This window comes from Ornithorhynchus anatinus, chromosome 15, assembly GCF_004115215.2.
Source record: "Ornithorhynchus anatinus isolate Pmale09 chromosome 15, mOrnAna1.pri.v4, whole genome shotgun sequence".
NCBI classification, from domain to species: domain Eukaryota; kingdom Metazoa; phylum Chordata; class Mammalia; order Monotremata; family Ornithorhynchidae; genus Ornithorhynchus; species Ornithorhynchus anatinus.
This window is the reverse complement of record NC_041742.1, coordinates 21,130,624-21,154,260: the sequence shown is the minus strand read 5'-3', so window position 1 is coordinate 21,154,260 and position 23,637 is coordinate 21,130,624. Positions and strand designations below refer to the sequence as shown.

The 23,637-nt window shown below is 41.4% G+C and overlaps 1 protein-coding gene across 11 annotated transcripts in view; it reads left to right on the top strand.

Moving 5' to 3' along the window:
• MID1 (midline 1) overlaps window positions 1-23,637 on the top strand; it is a 353,265-nt gene that overhangs the window by 255,340 nt on the left and 74,288 nt on the right. For all 11 annotated transcript variants that reach the window (XM_039914193.1, XM_039914191.1, XM_039914192.1 and 8 more), the window contains one exon: window positions 7,061-7,776. In XM_039914193.1, coding sequence (XP_039770127.1) covers window positions 7,117-7,776 — 660 coding nt within the window. In that variant the 5' untranslated portion in view covers window positions 7,061-7,116. The remainder of the gene's footprint in view (window positions 1-7,060; window positions 7,777-23,637) is intronic.

The following is a 23,637-nucleotide window of genomic DNA, read 5'->3' as shown; positions in this document are numbered from 1 at the left end:
ATTCTAGTTGTGTTTTTAAGAGTTAAGGGAGGAGTTGAAAAATAACTTTTTCAAATCCTTTGACTGAATTATAATCTCCTAATGGGAACGGATTGTTTTTCTCAGGCTATTGTAACAAATTTCCTTCACTATTCGGAAATCTTAGCACAATGGGGCTGTTTCTTGCAAAGGTTTGATTGTAAATTTAGTAAATTTCATCTGTGTCATTTTTCCAGTCTTTTAAAATGAAAGAGTAGAATTAATCATACAGGGGCATCTCTAAATTTCACATTTCAGCAAATTAAATTCTAGAATTTTAATTAGGTTTTTTTTTCTTTTGAAAGGATGTGGGTATCCACATATTTTACTTCTAATATTTATATGAGCCTGTCACAAAGTAGTAGTTGATATTGCTCATTGGTTTGTTATCTCTCCCCCCGCCACCCAGGTCGTATAGAGGACAGATGCGGGGTGCTTCAGATTTATTCTCCAAAGTTAAATGTCGAATGTAGACATTTAACGTGCAGTATATGCAAGGTGGTGTAGAAAAAGCTGCGTGAAGGATGTTATTTGTAGATTCAGTTTATATCGACAGCAGATGTGTGTATATCATGGAACTAAGAGTGTTCGCAAAGGACTTGACTTATTTGGCATAAAACTCTGTTATTGGAGAGGACTTTGGCTTAAGTAGTGCCTGAATGAGGATGCAGTTAGTGTTCACTTGAAGATACCAATTTGCATTTTTTTTAAACTTCTAGTGTGGTAATGTCTCCTTGTGAACTCTGAGTTTATCACTTTCAATCCCACTTGTCTAGTTATCAAGTAATCATCCCTGTAAGTTTAGGTAGTCATTTGCCAGTTATTTTCTCAATCATCCTTTGCCCTTTAAATTGATAGCTTTGAGAGGTTTTCAAGGCAAGGGAAAATATATTACTTCAGGACCTCAAAAGTTGTTAGGCCCAAACTGATTTTAAAGTGCATTGGTGAGTTTGTTTCAAAGTTGTTAATTGTAGAATGATGCTGTAGATTTAGTTTTCCACTCTTGTCTAGACTTTAAGCTCACTGTGGGCAGGGAACATGTCTACCAACTCTGTTACACAGTACTCTCCCAGGTGCTTAGTATGGTGCTCTGCACACAGTAAGTGCTCAATTAAATATGATTCATTCTTCTACTGATTTTTCTGCCAAGTATAGTCCTTCTGTAATTTAATGTATGATTTTGATTCCTGCCACTTTTAATTTCTCCCCCAAAATGAACTTGCCTCTGGCATTACTAGCAATCAGTCACTGAATAGTATTTATTGAGCAGTTCCTGTGTTACGAGCACTGTACTAAGTGCTTGGGAAAATACAGCGCAGAGACACATATTCCTGCTCACAAGGAGTTTACAGTCTAGATGGGGAGACAAACATAAAAAATAAATTATGGCTCTGTTTACAAGTGCTGCGGGGTGAATATCGAGTGCTTAAAGGGTACAGATCGAAGTGCAGGGGTGTCACAGAAGGGAGAGGGAGTGGGGGAAATAAGGGCTTAGCTGGGGAAGGTGTCTTGGAGATGTGATTTTAGTAAGCCTTGGGAGATGGGAAGGAGGGTGGTCTGTCATAAAAGTAGTAACTGCATTTATTGAGTACTTGCTCTGTATGGTGCACTGTACTAGATGCTTGAGGGGTATAGAATAACCAAGGGGCTGTTCATCTGGTTTTATCCTAGGCTGTCTCATTTTCAGCTGTTTGGTCGCTTCTCCCTCTGTATTTTCATCTCAAGTGCCCATCCTCCCATCCTCTAGACTCCTGATGTTGAGTTTCATGACTTGAATGCGGTTCCCGTCTTCCCAGGGGCCTGGCAGGGGATTGCGAAGACTCTGGAACTCTGGGGATGGGTAGAAAGGAGTCTGGGGTCCTTGAAGATAAATGCTTTAGATTTGGGAGGGGTTGGATGGACTTTGACAAACCGTTACATATACTATCACATGTAGTACCTTGTGTGATGCATGTGATGTTATGTTATAGTAGTAGCATTTATGGAGCACCCACTTAGTGTGATGCATTGTACAAGGCACTTGGAAAGCCCTGATAAGTGACACATTGTTTGCCCTCAAGGGGTTTCCATTCTAAAGGGAGAGCAGGCAGAATTATAGAAGGGCTGTGGCCTCTCTGATGTGAGGGCAGAGAGAACGACTGTCAGTAGGCACCCTACTTTGAATCACAGCAAATTCAGATTTATAGTTTGAACCGTTGCTGTACTGAGACTTTCATTCACCTGCATTCCACGTTCAAAATGAGCAACTTAAAACTGACAAAAATATCTTCCTTGGTGTGGGAAGGGTACAGCTTCCTTGCCTCTTCCCTGAGCTAGCAAAGGTCTCGTTTTTCCAGTTACTCAAAGTTAAGTAGCAGGTGGAAGAAGTGAGTTTGGGATTTCATTTCCAACAACAGGAGTGATATTAAGGGGAACCGTAAGTAAGAAGTGCAAGGAAAATGACCATGGAGCCAGGCCAAGATGGTAGCCCCAGAATTTCAGGATTACTCAACTGATAAACCACTGTGCTTCGAAGGAATTCAAAACTCAGTGTTTGCGTGTAAGGCATCAACCACAAAAGAAGGGAGTTTCCCGACTTTTGGTTTATGACTGAGAAATTTTGGGGGTTTCCAGATTTTTGGAAGGATGTTCTCCCTGAGGAACTCTAAGCCCAACTTTTGTACGGCCACCCTCAAACACAAGTTCACAGAGTTTTCCAACTTTGGGCCCTTGAAGAGAAATTCTTTTCCCTAAATTTAGATTTCTACTCTATGATACAGTCCAGTGCCCAACAGACCAAGGAAGGAAGGTTGCCCCTCTGTCAGAGTCCTGAAGAATAAGATGAGAGCTTTGCATTGGATGGAAATTTATTGTTGGTCTATAATTCATACCTTTTTTGTGGTGAAGGCACACCCCCCTTTTGATTTCAGCACATGTGTCCTGGGCCACTCATTCTTGTGCTGGAGGTAAATTTATCTAGGAACAGTGCAATCAAAGATAGTGGCTCCCAGATCCAAAGACAATGAAACCACCAGCTTTGATTACTTTGGGCTTTCAGAAACCAAACCCCAAGTACAGTCCACCAGTGAAGACCCCCGGACTGGGTGATCTCTGGGTGTTCCTTTTGCTTTAATGCCCACTGGTCCTGATTTAAGTCCAATGGTAAAATTTAGAGAATGGATCAAATGTTCTCTGATCCATACTGCAGGATAGAAATGTAATAGATTCCACCTACTTTACATTGGGAACTCTGACAAAACCTGAGAGAGTTTACAATCAGTGCTGAAAATACCCAAATGGGTAGCTTTCTGCCCTATTAGCCCTCTGATGTCTGTCCCATCCCAGTCTTCATTGCCCCCAAACTCCTTGTTAGTTTTTGCCTTGCGTTCCAAATGCAAAGTTGGCACTAGGGCTGCACAGAGGGGAAAATCATCAGTATTTGGTTGCAGATGATGAAATAATTGTGCTTCCATCACCATTTCTTGCAATTTCGTAAAATACCCAGAAATGCTTGAAATTTCATGTGTGAAGTGAGTTACTGTTCGAATATATAAATGGAGTAAGTCAGTACCTTTCAAACTTTGATGATAAATCTCTCTGTAGGAAATATTCTGCCTCTCTTCACTCTCTCCTTCAGGGTGTTAGCACACTTTTATGCTCTCTCTCACACCACTTTACAAAGAATTGTCAACATTGTATTTGGCCCACAAATATACATTACCTCTGTCGGTATTTACCAGTGCCTCTCTCCTCATACCGTAGGTCTGAGGTAATTCTTTAATCTTCCTCTAACAGAAATTGCTGTAAAAGTCCAAAACAAAAGGATGAGACATAGAAGCAGAGTACAGAGCATATTAAATTCATTTTAAGATTTTATTTCTGACATTTGTGAAGGGCCTTCTTTATTTCGAGAATCGTACTGAGTGCTGGAGAAAGGTACGAGGGTATTGAATCAGTCACCGCCTGGCCCTAGGGTACTAACAATCTAAAGCCATATCCAACTTTTGTATCGATGATCCTGATGCTAAATAGGCCCATCTTGAATTATTTCAGGTCTTGGCGGTTTGGGATAGTAATTATTCTTACTAAAAAATTTCATTTAGCCAATGGGTGATTATTTCAGAGATTGTAAATTTCTCTTTTGTCAGCCTCCAGAACATGTTGTTTTCCAGTTCCTCAGACTCTCCTAAAACAAAAAATATATATATTTTAGGACTGCATCTTCACCCACACCCTGGCTCCCAGGAAGCCTGCAAGGAACAATTGGTGATTCCTCAGTGCATTTAGATTCATACCAGTTCTCTGCTCCCTGCACCTACCTTGTGCCTTCTCATCACATAGGGGAAAAAAACAGTCTACTAGGTTCTGCATTTAAGCTATCTGGTTGAACCACAAAGAGAGTGCTGTCACCTGTATTTCACTGCCCTATTCCACGCCTCCTTTTTCCTTCCTCTTTTTCCTTCCCTGTCATCGCCGTCCATCAATTGCATCAATCTCTACATCACATATCTCCTTGTATGCCCTATTGGAGTTCAGGAAGGCAGGTCACCAAATGAGAGCATGTTACTATTTTCGATGTGGTGTTCCTTGAATAGTCTTCAATCGTTTGGACTGAAAATACCCAACTTGTCTGATCCTATCTGGGTTGAAAAAAATAGCTCTCATGGGTTCTTCTTGGCACTTGCCTGACTTGTGTTTTCTGCATGTTTTAACTAGCTGCTGGAGGCCCGGAAAAATGAGACCAGGCTTTGGAAGAGGAAACATATGAGGAAAAATACTTGAAGATAACTTAGTTTTAACCAACCGAGGCAGAGAGAGTGGATAAACCTGAGTAGTATAGCCAGAGCTGAGTTGGTTTGTCCATTTTGAAACAATGCTTTCATAAGAGGAGGAGAGATCAAGTAGGACCCAATGAGGAATGTTCTGGATTTGAGTCGGAGGTTATGAAGTTGATGAATCTTCCTCTCTCAATAAGCTGCATCTCACAGGTGGTCTAGTCATGTGAACATTACCTTAGCAGATCTTATGAAGTTACGGACCATTTGGGCTGTGCTGTGTGAAGTGTATTAGTCTCTCTTTTTAAAAAGCATGATATTTGTTTTAATGATTGAGGACCTGGTAAAACAAAGTTGCATCTCAGCAGAAAATTGGGGCTTGAGTGTTGATGGCAGACCAGCAAAGCTCCCTGCCAGCAAGAAAGAAGTAGCTCTTTTTGAGCAAACGCTTTATGTGGAAAGAGAGACCGGGCAAAAGGGAAAATGGCACCAGGCATAACATACATTTTCAGTTCAGTAACACAACAAGGAACAGCCTTTTTGTGGGGCCATGGTGGCCGGGGCTGTGGGTGCTGCACTGGCCTTTTCAGCCACACACGCACTCAGAGGTGAACTTCACTGTCAGTGGTATCTCCTTCAAATATGAAGAAGGACCTTTCAATAGTAGTTTGAAACCTCGATTTAGCCCAAAGCACCATATGGTAATTCTGAATGCTTCTGATGGAGAAAAGGTCAGCATATTGTGGAACTGGCTAGTTTTCCTCAAATACATGGAAGGATGAATGCAAAAAAGGCATATTGTTTGAATCTCTAAACACAGCTTTGGATCAGAAGCTTTGCTGGTCTTCCCACAAAGCACGTATGAATGAGCCCTAGCGGGTGATGTGAACCCTGCCTCCGTTTGTTGAACTGTGCTATTCTCTTAGGTCTGCAATGGGCTGGATATTATATTCCCGGCACTATTGCTGCAGTTCCCAGTTAATTGTCATGAAACAGAGAGAGTTCAAAGAGATTTGGTTCCCAAGCTTGCTAATGAGCAAGAGGCTCTCTTCACCTTAATGAACCAGGATTTATGTGTGAGATTTTTGGGAGGGAAAGAAGGAGGGAAGCAAGAGTTTAAACAATGACTTTACAGTGAATGGAGTGTGCAGCTGGTCCCTCCGAAGCTGTCCTCTGTTATGAGCAATCCAGCTTGGGGAGATTGTGGTCTAAAGAGGTGCAGCTCTGTGAGACTAAAGCAGAGCTTCTCCTTCTGCTTCACTTGTCTGTCGGCTTGCTACAGCGATGGATTCTTGACAAGAGAGCATAGGGAGGGGAGTTGCGTGGGGCGACTTTCGCAGAATCATTCCATGTAGTTCCTTTGGAGAAGAAAGTATACTTTGTCTAGGAGAGAGGATCCTTCCCAGAAAACTTTTCCGGGATGACCTCTGTCTTTGGAAACCAGAGATTTAGGCCAACATGCCAGCCGGGGCCAGTAAAATGTTTTGTTTGGACAAGTCATCTCTTTTTGCTACCGTCACACAATATTATTGGAAAAATAAGACATAACAAAACCCCAAACATTTCCTTGAATACCGACCCGATTGGGAAGCTCATATTGTATTTCAGGTCAGATATTTTTTGGAAATTGGCACTTCTCACCATGGGCATCTAACCATCAATATCTTTGTATTATCAGAGGGTCTTGCAGTGATGAATTTAGAATCTCTTTGACTGATTTTTTTCCGAAGAGGATGTATGGTTTAGCCAAGTGTCATGAAAAATACTGCTACTGATAGGTTGTAGGGTATGATGGAAATCGGGGACATGACAGTGGTTTACAAATAGACAAGAAGCTCTAAAATAAGCTGCAATCATCTAACAACGCTAATACTTTGCCCCAGTTTTCAATTCGAGTAATCAAAAAAGCAGGTGGAAAAGCCTTGGGTGTAATAGGAATAAAGCAAATGAAATGCCATACTATTTTCTGGACCCTGTTTTGGAGAGTCAGTTTCACAAGCAGCCACCCTCAGGGCCCTTCAGCACATTTATAATGTGACAGAGCGAACAAGCAAGGTCTTACAAAACGAGCTATTCATGGCTGAGGTGGAAAAAAAACAACCACAACCCCAAACCTCAGAATCTCTTCGAAATACCTGAGTGGGTCGTGCTGCCCATCCCCCAGGTTCGGGCTGTTGAACCCCGGAGTTTACTGGAAGTCATCTGAACAGCAGTGAAAGTTGACAACCCCCCACCGCTGACCCCTTGTGCTTTCTCTTACCTAATCCCATCTTACACTGTGTTTCCAGATAGCCGATCAGCTTCCCTGGATTTCGCTGACGACACAAGAAAGCTGTGCTTGAAGATGGAAACACTGGAGTCGGAACTGACCTGCCCTATCTGTCTGGAGCTGTTTGAAGACCCACTGTTGCTGCCCTGCGCTCACAGCCTCTGCTTCAACTGTGCGCATCGTATACTCGTCTCCCACTGCGCCTCCAACGAATGTGTTGACTCCATCACCGCCTTCCAGTGCCCCACTTGCCGTTATGTCATCACCCTCAACCAGCGGGGTCTAGACGGGCTGAAGCGCAACGTGACGCTGCAGAATATCATCGACAGGTTCCAGAAGGCTTCGGTGAGCGGGCCCAATTCCCCCAGCGAGACCCGGCGCGAGCGGGCGTCGGACGGCGGCAGCATGACCTCGAGCGAGAAGGTTCTCTGCCAGTTCTGCGACCAGGACCCCGCCCAGGATGCCGTGAAGACCTGTGTCACTTGCGAGGTGTCCTACTGCGAAGAGTGCTTGAAAGCCACTCACCCGAACAAGAAGCCCTTCACTGGCCACCGCCTCATAGAGCCCATCCCGGACTCTCACATCAGAGGGCTCATGTGCCTGGAACACGAGGACGAGAAAGTGAATATGTACTGTGTGACCGACGACCAGTTGATCTGTGCCTTGTGTAAGCTGGTTGGGCGACACCGGGATCATCAGGTGGCGGCTCTGAGCGAGCGATACGACAAGTTGAAGGTTAGTGCTCTCCGGTCTGCGTCTGGTGCTGCGCAGAAGCAGCTCGAGGGGTGGAAACATAGCCGATAGTCGGCGAGAGTTGGAAGGGTCCCCGCTTGCCTTCTGGGTGACCTTGGGCAAGTCACTTGACTTTCCTGGACTTCAGCTGTCCTCATCTCTGAAATGGGGATTGATCCCTACCCAAACAGTGAGCCCCATATGGGGGCTGTGTCCAACCTGATTTATCTTGTATCCACCCCAGGGCTCACTGCAGTGATTGACACATAGGAAGGGCTTAACGAATATCACTATTAACATTATTATTATGATTATTATGATGATGACAATGATGATTACCTTTGCTGGCGGTGGTTGTAGCTCTCGGCCGGCTCTGGGTAGAGAGGAGAAGAAAGGATGAGCTGGTACAGGTGGAAGACTGCTTGGCATTTCAAGTGCGGTTCACGCAAGGGGAATTTCTGGAAATCGGCAATACCTTGCACGTGTTGCTCTGAATGATCTGGATTTCTGTTAAAGCAGCAGGAGAGGCAGGAATCACTTTCTGCAGTTAAAATAATAAAGCCACATCTGCAGGTAGTACCCCAAGCTCTTGCGAATGAAAGAAAAAAAGAATACCTCAGTGGAACATGCGTTAGATAGCGTCATCATCAGGCCACTGCATGGGAAGTGTCCTTTACCCAGTACTGCTCCGAGATCCTTATTTTTAATGATAAAAATTCCATCAGCTGACAACTTAGAATCAGCCGGGTGTCTGGTCTCTTTGTTTCCCTGAATCAAAAGAAATCACTTAACAAAGCTCAGGCGACAGAGAGTGGTCTGGGATATGCCATCACCCACCCAAGCTCTCTTAGTCATCTGGCCAGGATCGAGCTTTAGAGCCAAGGGGAGAGGAAAAAAAGTCAAGAAATGCCCTCTTTCTGGGGAAATGTGTCTGTGATTATTTAAAAGCATGATTACATTGGAGAGCTCACAGAAAGGTAAAAGAGTATTTGTCTTGTGCAGCTAAATGTAGATGGAGAGGCACTGATTTAAGAAGGAAGTATAAATTAAAAGCTTTAGGTAAATATACATGAAAGCTTGTCCTCTCAAGAAACACACACTGTGGTGTTGATCAAACAAAATGTATCACATGATTACCATCATTTTTTTTCTTTAGTAGTAAGGCACGGGCTACAGTGGGGTAATTGCAGAGGGGGTTTTGATCACTGATAGAGCTATCACCCGTTGTCTGATTTCTCTAGTTGACTACCTGCTGCATTGGGAGACGCAATCCTCCATCCATCCATTTCCCCAGGATTGAGTATTCTCTGTGTTCTGCATGTAAAGGTTCCCAAGGATACTTGTAAATCCACTCTTGAGACACTTTGTTAAAGATAAGCCACCCACAACTGCAGTGACAGGGTCAGTGCAGAGACATGAAAACTGTGCATTGGTGAATAGCTTGTTGGAGGGAGGAAAGCTATCAATCAGTCAATGGTATTTTTTGAGTGTTTACTGTGTGCAGGGCACTCTGCTAAGCACTTGGGAGAGTACAATACTATAAGTCAAAGGTAAGAATTGTAGATTATTCTAAAACACATTTAACTTTTTTGAAGTCCAAGATTTTTATTATACTTTTTGTTTTTCCCAAGACCATTTGATTGAATTACCGTTATTTTTCATCCACCCTTTAAACAAAGCCCTCACCGTCATTCTGCTAGTCTATATCAATGAGTCTCAGTATTTAACTCTGGATATATCCAGGCAGCAGCTAATTATTCAAAGCAGGTGTCCTCCTTCATGTGCCACAGTATAGACTATGGTACTGTTGTCTATGTCTTTTAGCTACAAAAATGAAACCCTTTAAATGTTCTGGTATGGTTACTTTCATTTTTATCAGGTGTAGAAACATAAATGGATGAAGAAAATTCAATATCTCCTAAAAAAGCGTATCTACAGGACAGAAATTTGTTGTCACTCTTTTGAACAATTGACTAGCATTCCCATAATGCACAAAATCATTGCCATATAAATATTTCCACATAGGAGCAAGGTATTTGTGTTTTGGGGGTACAAAAGCATGAACAGGGAGTCAAATGGGATTTGTTTTCATTTTTACTTCAGATTAAACAAAGGCACATAATGTATTCTGTTCATTGGGATTTCCCACTTTACACTCAATATGTAAAAATTGATTTGTTTTGAGGGGGAGGAGTAAAGGGCCATAGGGATCTATACAGTTGCTTTGTGGAAACTCACTGGGTCACTTCCTACCGGATTTAACAATAGGTAAGCATGTTGTTAAAGAGAAAGAGAAAGACTCAGCAGAATTCTGCTCCCTCAGGAGGAAGCAGTGTTTTGATCTTGGCATAACACTAAATTTCTGAGGATGCCTACAGCAGGAGGTGTTCTAATCTATGCACAGTAAGTGTTAGATGTGATGTGTATTAAGCACCTATTTGGAGTCTAGCACATAAGAGATCAGGCCCGGTCCCTGGCTCACCATCTAGGTGGGAGTCCTCAGAGAAAGACAGCACTAACCATGGATTAGCAAACCTGAGGCAACAGGCCAAGATGATCATGTGAAGAAAGGTAAGTCCTCAGGTTCCCAATTGCTTCAGATAAACCAGAACTCAGTGCATTGGCAAGAAAAAAATTAGTCATTCAGTGGCTTTATGTATACTGTCTTAATTTCTGAAATAGGAGTCCCTTGTTAGCTTCTTCTCCATTTAGATTAGGGGACAGGAACTATGTCTGACCTGTTTTACTCTCAATTCCCCCAGTGCTTAGCATAATGCTCGGCACACAGTAGGCCTCTAATAAACAATATCTTAATCTATAACCTCTCTTCTGTATATCATTGTTTTCAGAGACCAATTCCGACTAAAATAAACCCTTCTGGCTAAACGCCCAATGGAAAAAAAATGGTATCCACAAAGCTAATGCATTCAGGAGATGTGGAACAAGAAGAAGCATAAAATATTAAAACAAAGATGAATGCAGATGTACATGTTACAAAAACTATTCTCAGTCTCTTAAGAGGTAGGGCTTGCTGCCAAATTGCAAAGCTCTCTAAATAGAACATATCAAAAAAGGCACATTTCCGCTATCCTTTAATTTTTGAGGTTAAGAAGCCTTTGCATCCTCCCACTGTCCAAGTAAAAACAGTTTGTACCAGAAAATGCATCCTAGATGACCTATTAGAAGCTTTAATTTCATTCACCGTAGAGGTTCAGTGCCGAAGTAAAACTTGTCATCCCTCTCCTCCGAGATTCCCGCATTGCATGCAGACTCTTATTCCCTTCACCAATTTCCAGCACTAAAGTGGTACTAGATCGTAGATTTTTGTGATGAAATTCCTCAACCAAAACAACCTTCATCTTTGTTACACTTGCAGCTCTAATGCTTCTCTAGATCTCTTGGATATGAACATTAATTGTTTTTTGTTTATTTTAATGGTCTTTGTTAAGCATTTACTACATTCCAGGCACTGTACCAAGCACTGGAGTAGATACAAGCTGATCAGTTGGACACAATCCGTATTTCACAAGGGGTTCACAGCCTTAAGCCCCATTTTATAAATGAGGGATCTTAGGAACAGAGAAGTTGAGTGACTTACCCAAGGTCACATAGCTGGCAAATGGCAGAGCTGGGATTAGAACCCAGGACCTTTTGACTTCTAAGCCTGTGCTGTATTCACTAGGCCAGGCCTAAACTCAAAAGTGTGGAAGCAACATGTTTGAATGAGAAATACACCATAATCGAGTATAAGACAACTCCCTTAAAAACCTGTATGTTTTCTGCCTGTTTGTCGCCAGTTTGAGTAATTGCAGGACCACAGATTTTAGAATATACACTATACACATACAAGATCTGGATAGAAGTGTTTAATGAGTCTCTGTTTAGCCATGGTGTAGTAAGAATGTATTGTTTTGTTTTTTCTTCTGTTTCTTCTCTGAGAATGGTTTAAGAAAAGCGCCTATGGAGTTGAAGTGGGAGATATGGGTTTTTGTTTGGTTTTAAGGACAGGAGTGCTCTCACTTTGGCACTGAGTCTAAAAGGTATCTACTTGAAGGTTTTCTACCTTTTTAAGATTGTGATCCATCAAGTAGAGAGCGAAATGGAGTTTAACTCGGATGAGCAGCTCTTCCATTTGGGATAAGCAGGACACCAAGTGAGGTGTTTTAAGTTCTCAGATTTTGCCTATCAGGGAAATAACATAAAAATAGGTACCTTAGTCTTTCTCACAACTTGGTCTCCCTTTATCTTGTCTTGGCCCTGGGTTTTTCCACTCTAGGGAATCCAGTAAGAAGCAGGCAAGGACCAGAAGACAACATTATTATTCCTCTTTTCCGGTTTCTTCTCACTTCTCCAGGGTCTCTCTGGGAATATGAGTGGTGATGGGTGGCTCTATACTTGGTGCTAAGCACCCATCATAAGGATGACTAAAGTATGGGGTTGGTGATGTCTTATGGTCCATGAGAGGTCTCCTGTAATCCATATGCTTTTTTCGAAACCCTGGTTAGGGCGCAAGGATCTAGCAGGAAGCAAAACTAATTTTATAATCCTACCAGTTGTTATCAGTATCAGGAAGGGAAGGAGAGATGGATGGGAGTATTGAAAGAATCTAGTTCAGAGGTGGAGAAGCATGGAAGCAAGAGAGGGAAGAATCCTTCCTATTGCCTCAGGAGTGAGTGGCTGCTGTTTCTCACCTGGGCTCAGTTTTAATGCTAAGTGTGTCCTCTCTTCAGTAGCACCTATTGAATCTTGGGTTTCAGAAGTGTTGTAAATAATAATAATTATGGTATTAAGTTCTTACTGTATGCCAAGCATTGATGTAATCGCTGGAATAGATGCAAGCTAATCAGGTTGTCCCACATGGGGCTCACAGTCTTAATCCTCATTTTACAGATGAGGTAACAGGCACGAGAAGTTAGGTGTCTTTCCCAAAATCACACAGCAGACAAGTGGCGGAGTCGGGGTTAGAACCCACGTCAGCTGACTCCCAAGCCCGTGCGCTCTTTTCCAGTAAACCACGCTGCTTCCCCGAGCACTGTTCATTGTGTTCTCCCTGGGTGCAGGGCACTGGACTAAGGCTTGGGAAAGAAGCAAGGGACACTTCCTACCAACAAGGGAGACAAACATAAAATTACTTTCATATTGAATATTTATTTGACAAGGATCATGTCTATCAATCCTATTGAGTTCTCCCAAATACTTAGTACAGTACGTGCTCAATAGGTAGTATTGATGAATTCTTTCTGGTTATTAATTTGTCTCTTCTCTTTGAGACAAGTGTCAACTGAAATTAGCAATAATTTTCCAGCCTCTGGAAATTCAACTGGAAACATTGGTTGGCCAGGATTTGAGACCTGGGGAAGGAGGAAGACAAGGGGAGAGAATACTCAATGAATGTTTTGTGGGCGTCTGAATCGACCCAATTCCTCTAGTCGGTTATGCTTAGAGGCTGTATTTGCAACCAGAACAGGCAGTGTTTCCTAGTGGGAAGAGCAAGGGCCTAGGAGTCAGATGACCTGAGTTCTAATCCCAGCTCTGCCACTTGCCTGCTATTTGACCTTGGGAAAGTGACTATTTCTCTGGGCCTCAGTTTTCTCATCTGTAAAATGGGAATTCAGTACCTGTTCTTTCTTATGCTTAGACTGTGCACCCCACGGGCAACAGAGACTGTTTGACCTGATTAGCTTGTATCTACCCCAGTGTTTAATGCTTGGCACACAGTAAATTCATTTGTTCATTCATTCAATTGAAATGCTTAAAAAAACCTCATACCAACCACAGCTTCATGGGACAGATCCAGCAGGAGAGCCAGATACGTGGATTCCCAGCAGCTTTGCATCCAATACAGAATTATCTATGAGAAAATACCTGTCTGAAAACATGTTTGCTTTGTTAAGACTTGAATCTCACCAGCATCCAGAATGGGGGGTATGAGATATGTGACAGAATGTCTATAAACTGCTCTCTTCCTCATTTAGTCTATAAAAGTAAATCTCTTTTCTTGGGGTAATTCTTTTGAAATACAATTACTAATTTGGTTTGTCTCATGCACTTTATTCCTAGTCCACAAGCAATTAGGCTGTCTGTTTGAGGTTTCAGAGTATTCACCCATTGTGTTGTCTCAACTTGAAAACCAAGCTTATGAAGTTTCATTTAATATAATCATAAGTTGCTGTAAATGAATTGGATTAATTCAGGAGAAACCACATTAATATATCTATGTCATTTTCCAAGTGACCATTCACTTTCCTTCATCTTCACCCCTTGGAGGGTTTATATAGCACTGCCCATTGAACATCATTTTCACTTCTGTTTCTGCTGCTCCTACAAAATTTCTGTTCAGATGAGAAAAATAGTGTTTTTCCTTGAAGTCCTGACTGGCATTTGTGGTAACTGCCTCTTTTAAAATCTTGTATTTCCTCTTGAAGTAAGTCTCTTGGACTTTTGATTTGGGGTGTGACAAGTAAAAAGAACTTTACTTACTCGTTTAGAACCTGCCTAACATGAAATGATTATTGTCAAAACAACTACATTTCTTCTAGGCTTGCTAGATAACAGTTAAGGAGTTGACACCTAACTTTCCATTTTTTTTTGTTTTCAAAATGGGAATTTATTCTGTATCAAAAGGGATAGGACAATTGAAGAATTCCAATTTGGAATCATTCCAAACAAAACATTTGTTTCACCTTTAACATTCAGGCTAAAGAACACTGATGAATTGGAGGAGAAGATTCCAGGTTTCTTCCCCCACAATTTGTCTCTGATAAACTTCTTGATTTTAGAGAAGAACCCCAATCGAGTAGAGGGCGAGGGCAACATAGTCACTGAGGATGCTGGAAACTCTGTCCTGTTTACCCCTCAGGGGTACTCCTGCGATGCCAAACTGCTTCTTTGTGCCTCCCTGCCTCTGCATATCTATCTCTCCCTCTGTCTTCTCATCCGTATAGCATTTAAATTATCAGATAGGATTTGACTTAATTGATTCAGAGCCTACGATGTACTTTGTGTCAAGTTCTGAATATTTGATTCAGATATAATTTATTGTATTTATCCCATTTTAGAGTACCACAGGTTATGTTCATTTGACTTTTCCAATCTGTCGTTCATATGATTTAAAGGCTGTTTCCTCAGGTAGGCAAGGAGCCAATATGAGAAGTCAAAGGCTCTGAGAAACGGATGTCCGTTGGTAACATTTTCCTCTGCATTTCCATCCCACCCCTAGGTTTGAGAGTGAAATGTAAGGGAGGCAAAATTCCATGTATGTGGAAAGGTGATATGTTCATTCTGAGGACTCCTGTGTCTTTCATCTGGGTGTAATCAGAGCAGTAATCAGAAGCTATCGTTTGAGAGTGACTGGGGAGGTATCTAGAAGCTGAAAGAGAGCCTCAGCTTTGTTTTCATTTTTAAAAGAAAAGGTTATGAGAATGACTCTGGGCATTACAGTCTATTGGCTTAACTTCAAAAATGGGAAAATAGACCCAATCATTTGGCATTCTCCCAGAAGAGAGCCCAAGTGTGAAGAATAATCATCTATTATTGCAGTCTAAACCAATCTTCTTCTGTGAAATGGGGGGGCAAGAGGGAAGCAAGGTATTTATTTGGACTTTAGCGAGATTGCTGATTCAATCCTGGGTGACATACTCATCAATAAACTGTGGAATAGGGCCTGGACCAGGGTTAAATAGTGCTGCTGATGACTGCAGGTTTGAGCCTTTAGCGACTTAATTAATGTAAATTTGGGGCCTGTTGAGGTTTGTTTGGTCTCTCTACCTTACTAAGTCTTGATCTATGATTTTTTTTTTTAATAAGGTAACCCCCAAGATGATCTCTTAAGTGATTTTGCTAATTAGATTCAAAGGTTGTCTCAAATTTTAGTATCTATTTTCTCAATAACGAGTCCGAAGCCTCATTGAAATGCAAAAATAAAACTCCCAGTTGGGAAAGACAGGGTATTCTTCTTTACCATACTGGAATTACAAGGAAAATCAGCAGATAAGAGCTCTAATTCATGTGGAAGTCCTAGCCAAGGTCTTTTTTCTTGTTGAATGACTACTATTCACATACTAGCCTATTAGTTGTTCTCACGTGCTTTCTCTGGAGGAATTCATTTCCTTCCTGAGGAGGTCCAGTAGGTCAGGAAAATATCCGAGCCTGGACAGGGTCTATATCATTCCCACTCTGTCAAAACTGCTGCTCTCCGTAAAGCGACGGAGGGAATCTAACTTAAGGAAAGCCTATTGTGCCCCTCTTCCTTTCCATTTATATCCTTTGCTTCAAGTAAGCTGTGTGTGACATTGCTGCAAAGTCCTCCTTATGGCCTTGCAACAAACCTCTTAAAAAATCACAATGTTTTCCACATGTAATGAGAGCAGAAAAATGATCTGTTCTGATAAATTAACTTCAAAGTGAAATGTTTGCAAGAAACTCCTAGAAACTCTCAAACATCTTATTCAAATTAGTAGAAGCTACATTTGGAGAAACTTGGGACCAAAAAATATCGTTTTATTTTCTTATAGAAGAAAAGAATTGTTGTTAAAAGTCTGTGTCTAAAATAGACTGATTTTAAGCGTAATGACTTCATAGTGTAAAAAAAAAAAAAAATGAATGAGTTGGTGTCCCCTCATTTAGTTGGGGCCTTTGCCTTGCAAACTGGAATGATGTGGGGTGAAGATGTTCTAAACATAGACACTGTCAGCTTTTCAGACTTCCAGTATATTTATACCACACAATCTCTGCCTGAATTTAGTGAACAAAAAGGGGATATTCTATTTCAATATTTTACATTTCTTTACTTTTAGCCTAGGATTTTGTCTAGTAAAAAAAATATAGTTTTTCCTAAAAACGTCATTTTTTATTACCATGATTGTAAACATCATTATTATATGTCTGCAGAGCAAAATTGAGGCAAAGAAAAGCTAGGTGATTTGTCCAGGGTCACCAAAAAACTCAATTTCAAAAGCTCAGAATCTCAATCATTCATATTTATCGATCACTTTCTGGATGCAGAGCACTGTACTAAGCACTTGGGAGAGTACACCCAACAATATAACACATCTCCTGCTCGCAACAAGCTTACAGCCTGAAGTGTTTAGGTATTATTAGGTATTATAATGGAACCAAAACCCCATTCTGCAAAACTGTGAAGAAGTAATGAATGCCAGAATTATTAGATTATTATGGGCTTACTATGGGCTTAATAGTAATATACTATTACTATATGGAAAAGATATAGGGGTTTGCAATAAAAATATAAACCCTGTCGTCCTAGGTGTTCCCCAATTTACGGTTGGGGAAATGGAGGCCCAGAGAGCTGACAGTTGCCCAATATCACCCAGAAGGCCCGTGGAGGAGCTGACTCGACCCCAAGTCTTCTGACCCCCCACTCTTATGCTGCCCCTTTCACGCCGTTCTAATGTGGTCTTTCTACTTTCCACCACAAAGTTAATTCTATCTTCCTTTATTCTGAGGCAAAGTGGAAGGGAAAGAAAGAAAGGAAATCAGCTAAGCAAATAAAGATCACAAGGAACTCCTGGAAAACCTGTGTAGAATATGTGGTGACAGGGCTGGGGAGTACTAAAGGAAGTTAATAAAAAATGTGTCCACGATTTTGTGTCTGGGCTCATTCTCTCTCCTGGTTATTATGGAGGGAAGCAGTCTTTTGATCACACAATCATGGATTTAATTCCAGGAACTTGGATAGAAGTAAGTCATGAGCACCCTCAAGTAAAAATGCAGATAGGTTATTGCAGCCACTCAGAACTGTTGATTAATTCATGCAAGCCTGTTTTAGTTTGAAGTGACTCCAGCTGCTCATTGCTTCTGAAGCTAACTTTGAACTGTGGCTGGCCTGAGCATTTTCCAGGAAGTAGGGAAAAGACTGCGTGGAGGTTGTGCTAGAAATGGGAGAGATGGTATACGGGAATGTGTCTCTTAAACCCCAAGCAGCATTGGATAGATGGCTGTTGATGCATTTAGCCTGCCCAGTGAAAAGTGTTTACCAGAAGACTGGAAGCAGGACCGGATGCCAATTTCCAAGACCCTTGATGCATGATTCAAGTAAGGACATGAAACAACTGTTGACTAAGACTGAATCCATTAGGCAGCTGGACTTCATTCTATTGGTGTTGGGGAAAGGGCCAGGTGTAGGCAGGAAATGTGTCTACCACCTCTGTTGTACTCTCCCAAATGCTTAGTACAGTGCTCTGCCAAGAGTAAGTGTTCAATAAATCCCATTGATGATGATGACAGGAAATTATCAACTGTCAGATGACCGGTCATAGCTTAATGATGTAACTTGAAGATCCTCGTGAATTTCTGTGGACAGCTAAACTCATCTAAAAGCTGTTAGAGGCTAATTCAATGTCTGATACTTGTAAATAGTTTTGTGCCAACTATATATTCCCCATCATATGTCTTGATATTCGTAGTTCTTGTTCAGAAAAGACGGTGCTTACTCTGCTGTACACTGCCTGAATTTCACATTTTTTAACCCATCAGTAGTATTTATTAAGTGTTTTCTATGTTCTGAGCACTGTATTTAGTGATTGGGAGAGTACAATACAATTAGTGGACCTGATCCTGGCCCTCAAAGAGCTTACAATCAGTGCTAACAGTTGCTTAAGATAGTCCAAGAGAGTAAGGTCTTTGCTGGCGTCAGGGAGCAGTGAGCGACATTGTCACTGCTCTTATCAGGAGGATGCCGTTCCAGCAAAGGTGAAATACAGGCACTTTTCAACAGTGAACAGAAGGGAGGTCACTGCTCCTTTCCAATCACTTAAAATGGAACTTTCGCCCTATCCCCGTATAACAGCAATGCTGCTAATCTGTGCTTTGAATGTTCCCAAGGCAGTTAGCTTATAAGATGTACTACTGGACCTTCTCAATACTGCTTCTGGCTCCACTTAAAATGTCAGATGAGGAACAGATACATAGACCGGGATCATGTCTACCAACTCGATTGCATTCTACTCTCCCAAGTGTTTAGCACAGTGCTCTGTAAGCATTTAATAAACATTTAATAACTGATTGATGCTAAATGATAAACTCCTCAAGGAGGTTCTCCTCTTTTACTTACATAGTAGATTCCTTAAAATTCCTTAGTTTGGTGCTCTGCCCACAGTGGACTCTCTATTTATGCTGTGTCTAAAGACATTAATGTCGAGGTCTGGTGAAACAACACAGTTATTGTTCGACTTCAATTGTTTTTGCCTGTCTCCATGGAGCTAGAGAGGGTGATAAAAGATAGTGTAAAAGTCTGAACTTGTGACTTCCAATTAAGAAGTCTTTGTTTACAAAACTCCCCTCTATGTGAAAATTTAAATGGGGAAGCAAGAAAGGTCAAGGGGTTATTATTCCCTGCCAAATATTTATCTTCTGTTATGGAGATTCTTATTCTGTGTCAGCATAGAAAAACTTGGAAAAATTTACTTCTGTAAAGCTATGAAACAGAGATTTGGTTACTGTACCGTGAGAAATGGCTGTAGGACTCATATACTGAATATTTGGACACTATCCTCACATTTCCTAGAATCTCAGTAGTGGAATCCCCCCAGTTGAACAATCGGGAATTTATTGCACGCTTATGGTGAGCAGATTACTGTATTAAGTGCTTGGAGAAAACGATACAAAGGAGTTAGGAGACACTCTCCCCACCCTCAAGGAGCTTTTTAGGTAGTGCAAGGAGCATGACTTCAAGGGACCCTGGTGATCCCTACTCTGGAGTACCAGCACTTGAGTTATTCATTGGTTTTACAGACAAGGAGTTGAGTGGAGTGGCCACCATCACACTGAAACTCTTTTCAGCCATACTACTATTCAACAAGGTCAGCTGGAAAGAGGGAAATACTATGCCTTGATGGAAAGATCCATGCCTGGGAGTCTAAGGTCCCGGGTTCTAATTCTGGATCTGCCCCTTGCCTCCCTTGGGCAAGTCAGTTAACTTCTCTGTAACTCAGTTTCCTCATCTGTAAAATGGGGATTAAATCCTACTCCTACTGTGATCCCCATGTGAGACAGAGACTGTTTCCTACCTCATTATAATGTATCTACCCCATTGCTTAGTACAGTGCTTGGCACATAGTGAGTGCTCAACAAGTACCATTAAAAAAAAAGCTGATGGTGAGCAACTGATGCAGCTCTGTTCATCTGTATTTACAAGCAGTGCAGTAGAATTGAACAGTTGGACTAAAGATGTGCAAAGAATATTACCTGGAAAATTCTATTCAGCTGTTAATTTTTACTGGAAGAAGGTGCCAAGGCTCTACAAACTGACACAATTGTTAGCTAAAAAAGAAAGCTGCCTCCTCTGCGGGAACAATGGAGAGCCAGGTAAGGTGACTGAGCCTAAGAAGATCTAGCAGTGGACTGGCTATCAGCAGAATAATAATAATAATAATGTTGGTATTTGTTAAGCGCTTACTATGTGCCGAGCACTGTTCTAAGCGCTGGGTAGATACAAGGTGATCAGGTTACCCCACCTGGGGCTCACAGTTCTAATCCCCATTTTACAGATGAGGTAACTGAGGCACAGAGAAGTGAAGTGACTTGCCTAAGAAATAGAGTAGCTGAGACCAGGGGTCTTTACAGATCAAAAGCAGCGAGAGGAGTCCAGCTTGACGCAACCAGAGTGTTTTCAGATTCCGTAAAGTTTCTTGCACTGCCACAACATACTGTTTTTGAAGTTCTTAAAAATTGCAAGAACTGTGAAACAAGTGGTGCTTCTTTAAGTGGAATTCTCAGAATTTCTATGGCTTAAACATTTTGAGATTTCCTTCACCTTCCTTTAAGCATGAAGAATAAGGCCATACTTACGTGCTTTGGAGGAAGAACTTTTTATTTTTTTTAATGGTATTGTGTTTATCATGTACCAGGCACTGTTCTAAGAACTGGGGTAGATATGAGTTAATCATACTGAATTAACTGTTCCTGTTCCACATGGGGTTTACAGATGAGGGAACCGAGACCCAGAGAAGTTAAGTGACTTGCTCAGGGCCACACAGGTACTTCTGACTCCCAGGACCGTGCTCTATTCACTAGGCCACGCTGCTTCTCTTCTAAAGCTTTATCTGGAAAGCTTCTTTTACGTTAAAATATCACTTTTTCTATATTTTGGCTCTAACTAGCATCTTGGCGTGTGTCAAATTAATTGGGTAATACCTCCTGGAAGAGCGGAGATTTCAGGAGGCATTTGATGAAAGGGAGAGCTGTGCTCTGTGGATTTGAATGGGGACAAAGTTCAAGGCCGGAAAGATGAAAATGAAGGTAACTTGGCAGGAATGAAGAGGGTGACCTGGTGTAATGAGGGAAGAGATTTTTGAAAGGAGGAGTGAGAGAGCTGTTAGAATGTTTTCATGCCAAGGGTCAGGAGTTTCTACATGCAGTGTGGAATGGGTAACCATTGAAGGTTTTAGAAGTGTAAAAAAGCATGCAGTACAGTGTATTAGAAAACCGATCATCTGGGACACCAGAGAGGAGACTGATGCCAAAGTTGATCCAGGATATGAGAAGTGGCCTCTAGGCAGATCTGGAAGATGCTGTAGAAGAGATTTCACAAAAGTGTGTATAGGAGGTGAGAGGCAGTGAGGAGACAGCATAACAGCAAGTTTGGAGGCTTTCAGGAAAAGCAATGCTATCACCGGTGATGAGTAATTTAGGTGATCTGCATGGATCAGAGGCTAGTGGTATTAGCTTGAGGCTGGAATTTTGATTAGTTCATCTTATACATATACAATCTTTGCTTAAATGATAACTTATACTGATCATTCACCTTTCTAAAAGACATTTGCCTCATGCAGACATGTATACAATTGAAATTTTAATCTCTCAGTAGTTCCTAAAAAAGTGACTGAACTCTTAGAAATATGCTTCCAAAAAAATATCTGGGAAAACATTTGGTTATCTGAAAAGGATGGACAGTATCTTCATACCTTTATTTAATATATTCTGTGTCTGCCAGGGCCTTAGAGCTCTCTGCTAATATATAATTACGATACAAGGTAAAAAGTAGAATATCCTTACCTTACAAATTAATTAGGACAAAGTGTTTGATATGAAGACATTCTAATTGACTATTTCCAAGACCTGAGTAGATGATGCACAGAATAGAGAATCTGGGAAGATTTTTCCTGGAATCTATATCTCTGCTCTGCAGATAAACTTGGTTCCTTTCCCCCTCCCCAGCTATCTAAAGCACTTGCAATAAGCCAACCACTGTACTAAGCACTGGGGGGTAGATACAAGATAACAGGTGTCACATGGGGTACACAGTCTGAGTAGGCAGGAGAACAGGTATTGAAATCCCCATTTTGTAGATGAGGGAACTGAGGCCCAGAGACACACAGCAATTGTAGTGGAACTGGGATTAGAACCTAGGGCCTCTGCCAGGACCATTCTCTTTCCACTAGGCCATGCTGAGTTCAAGCCGATTCAGAACTTTGCATTTGAGTTTTGATAAAAAGCAGTAATTAAAAGATGAAGCTCTGGCTTTCAAGACACTGTTTTCATTAGTGAATATTCATAAAGATTTCCTAATTTGTTTTGAGGTATACAGTGATTAGCTGAGTTTCATTCTGGACATTGGAAGTGAGTATGTTCTTTGTTAACTTAAAAGGAGGTGACAAGATAATGCTCTGTTTTATTCTCTGCTGTTCAGTACTGGCCAGTTAACTTGCAAGTAGGCTTACAGGAGATTGTGTTGACCTTACCCTAAACTTTCAAACTATGTAAATATAGAGCCCAACTGAAGTCTCCTTGCCAGAAGCAAAAATGAACAGGCATGAAGTTTCTTTTTTATAGGTCAGTCATGGATTGTGTGCCCTTTGTCTGTGCAGCCTTCTGAACACAAATCTGTTGTGAGCTTTAGAAAGCAAACATGAGTTTCCTCATTTGGCCAAACTCCGAGCAGTGAAAGGCTGGAAGTCCTGGAAGTGATCCAGAAGCTTTCAAAACTGTGAGTTTCTTTTACCCCGAATACCTACCATCAGCCAGACGACCTCATAGTCCTACACATGCAGTACTTGAGGCTGGCTCAGCGTTGTTTCAGACTCTAAGGACTTTTTAAACCTATTTAATCCCCTCCCAAAATATCATTTCAGTACACTGGATGAAACCTTGGGGGATACAAGATATATATCATTTCAGTACACTGGATAATATTCTGCATCCCCCAAGATTTCCTAGGATTTTAAAGATCAGTTTTAGGTTTTCCTGCCGGATCTTCTGCCCAGTGTCAAAAAATGGGAATCCTGGGTTTTTCCTCAAAGTGGAGATGCTGAGGTGAAAAAAAAGTTCATCTTCCCTTTTGGGATAAATGGGTTGGGTGATCTCTGAGGCATTGCTCCACTTTATATCTGACTTAAGATTATTTAAGTTATGACATTAGAATGTGGGAAAATAATGCTTGTTTACATTTAATGCATTAACCTCTTTACCCACAAATCTCAAACCCATCATTCAGACTCTAAATGTGTACTCATATGGTGCTATAAAGCTGACTAGAGAAATTTCTGTCCGCTGTTTCTTGGAGGACAGTAGACTCAAAACAACTGCAGATAGAAACTTGAGAGGCAAAGGACAAGACTAGGAGTCAGAAGAATTGGGTTCTAAACCCTGCTCTGCAGTGTGACCTAGGGTCAGCCACTGAACTTCTCAGTGCCTCAATTTCCTCCTCAGCATATTGGAGATTAAATACTTATTCTCCCTCTTAATGGGGCTGAGAGACAATGGACTGTGTCTAATCTAATTGTCCCTACCCTAGCACCTAACAAATATCATTATTATTATCATTACTTAGACTCTCCCCAACCTGCTAAACCTGTATTGTGCCAGCACTTAGAACAGTGATTGACACATAGTGAGTGCTTAAAAATA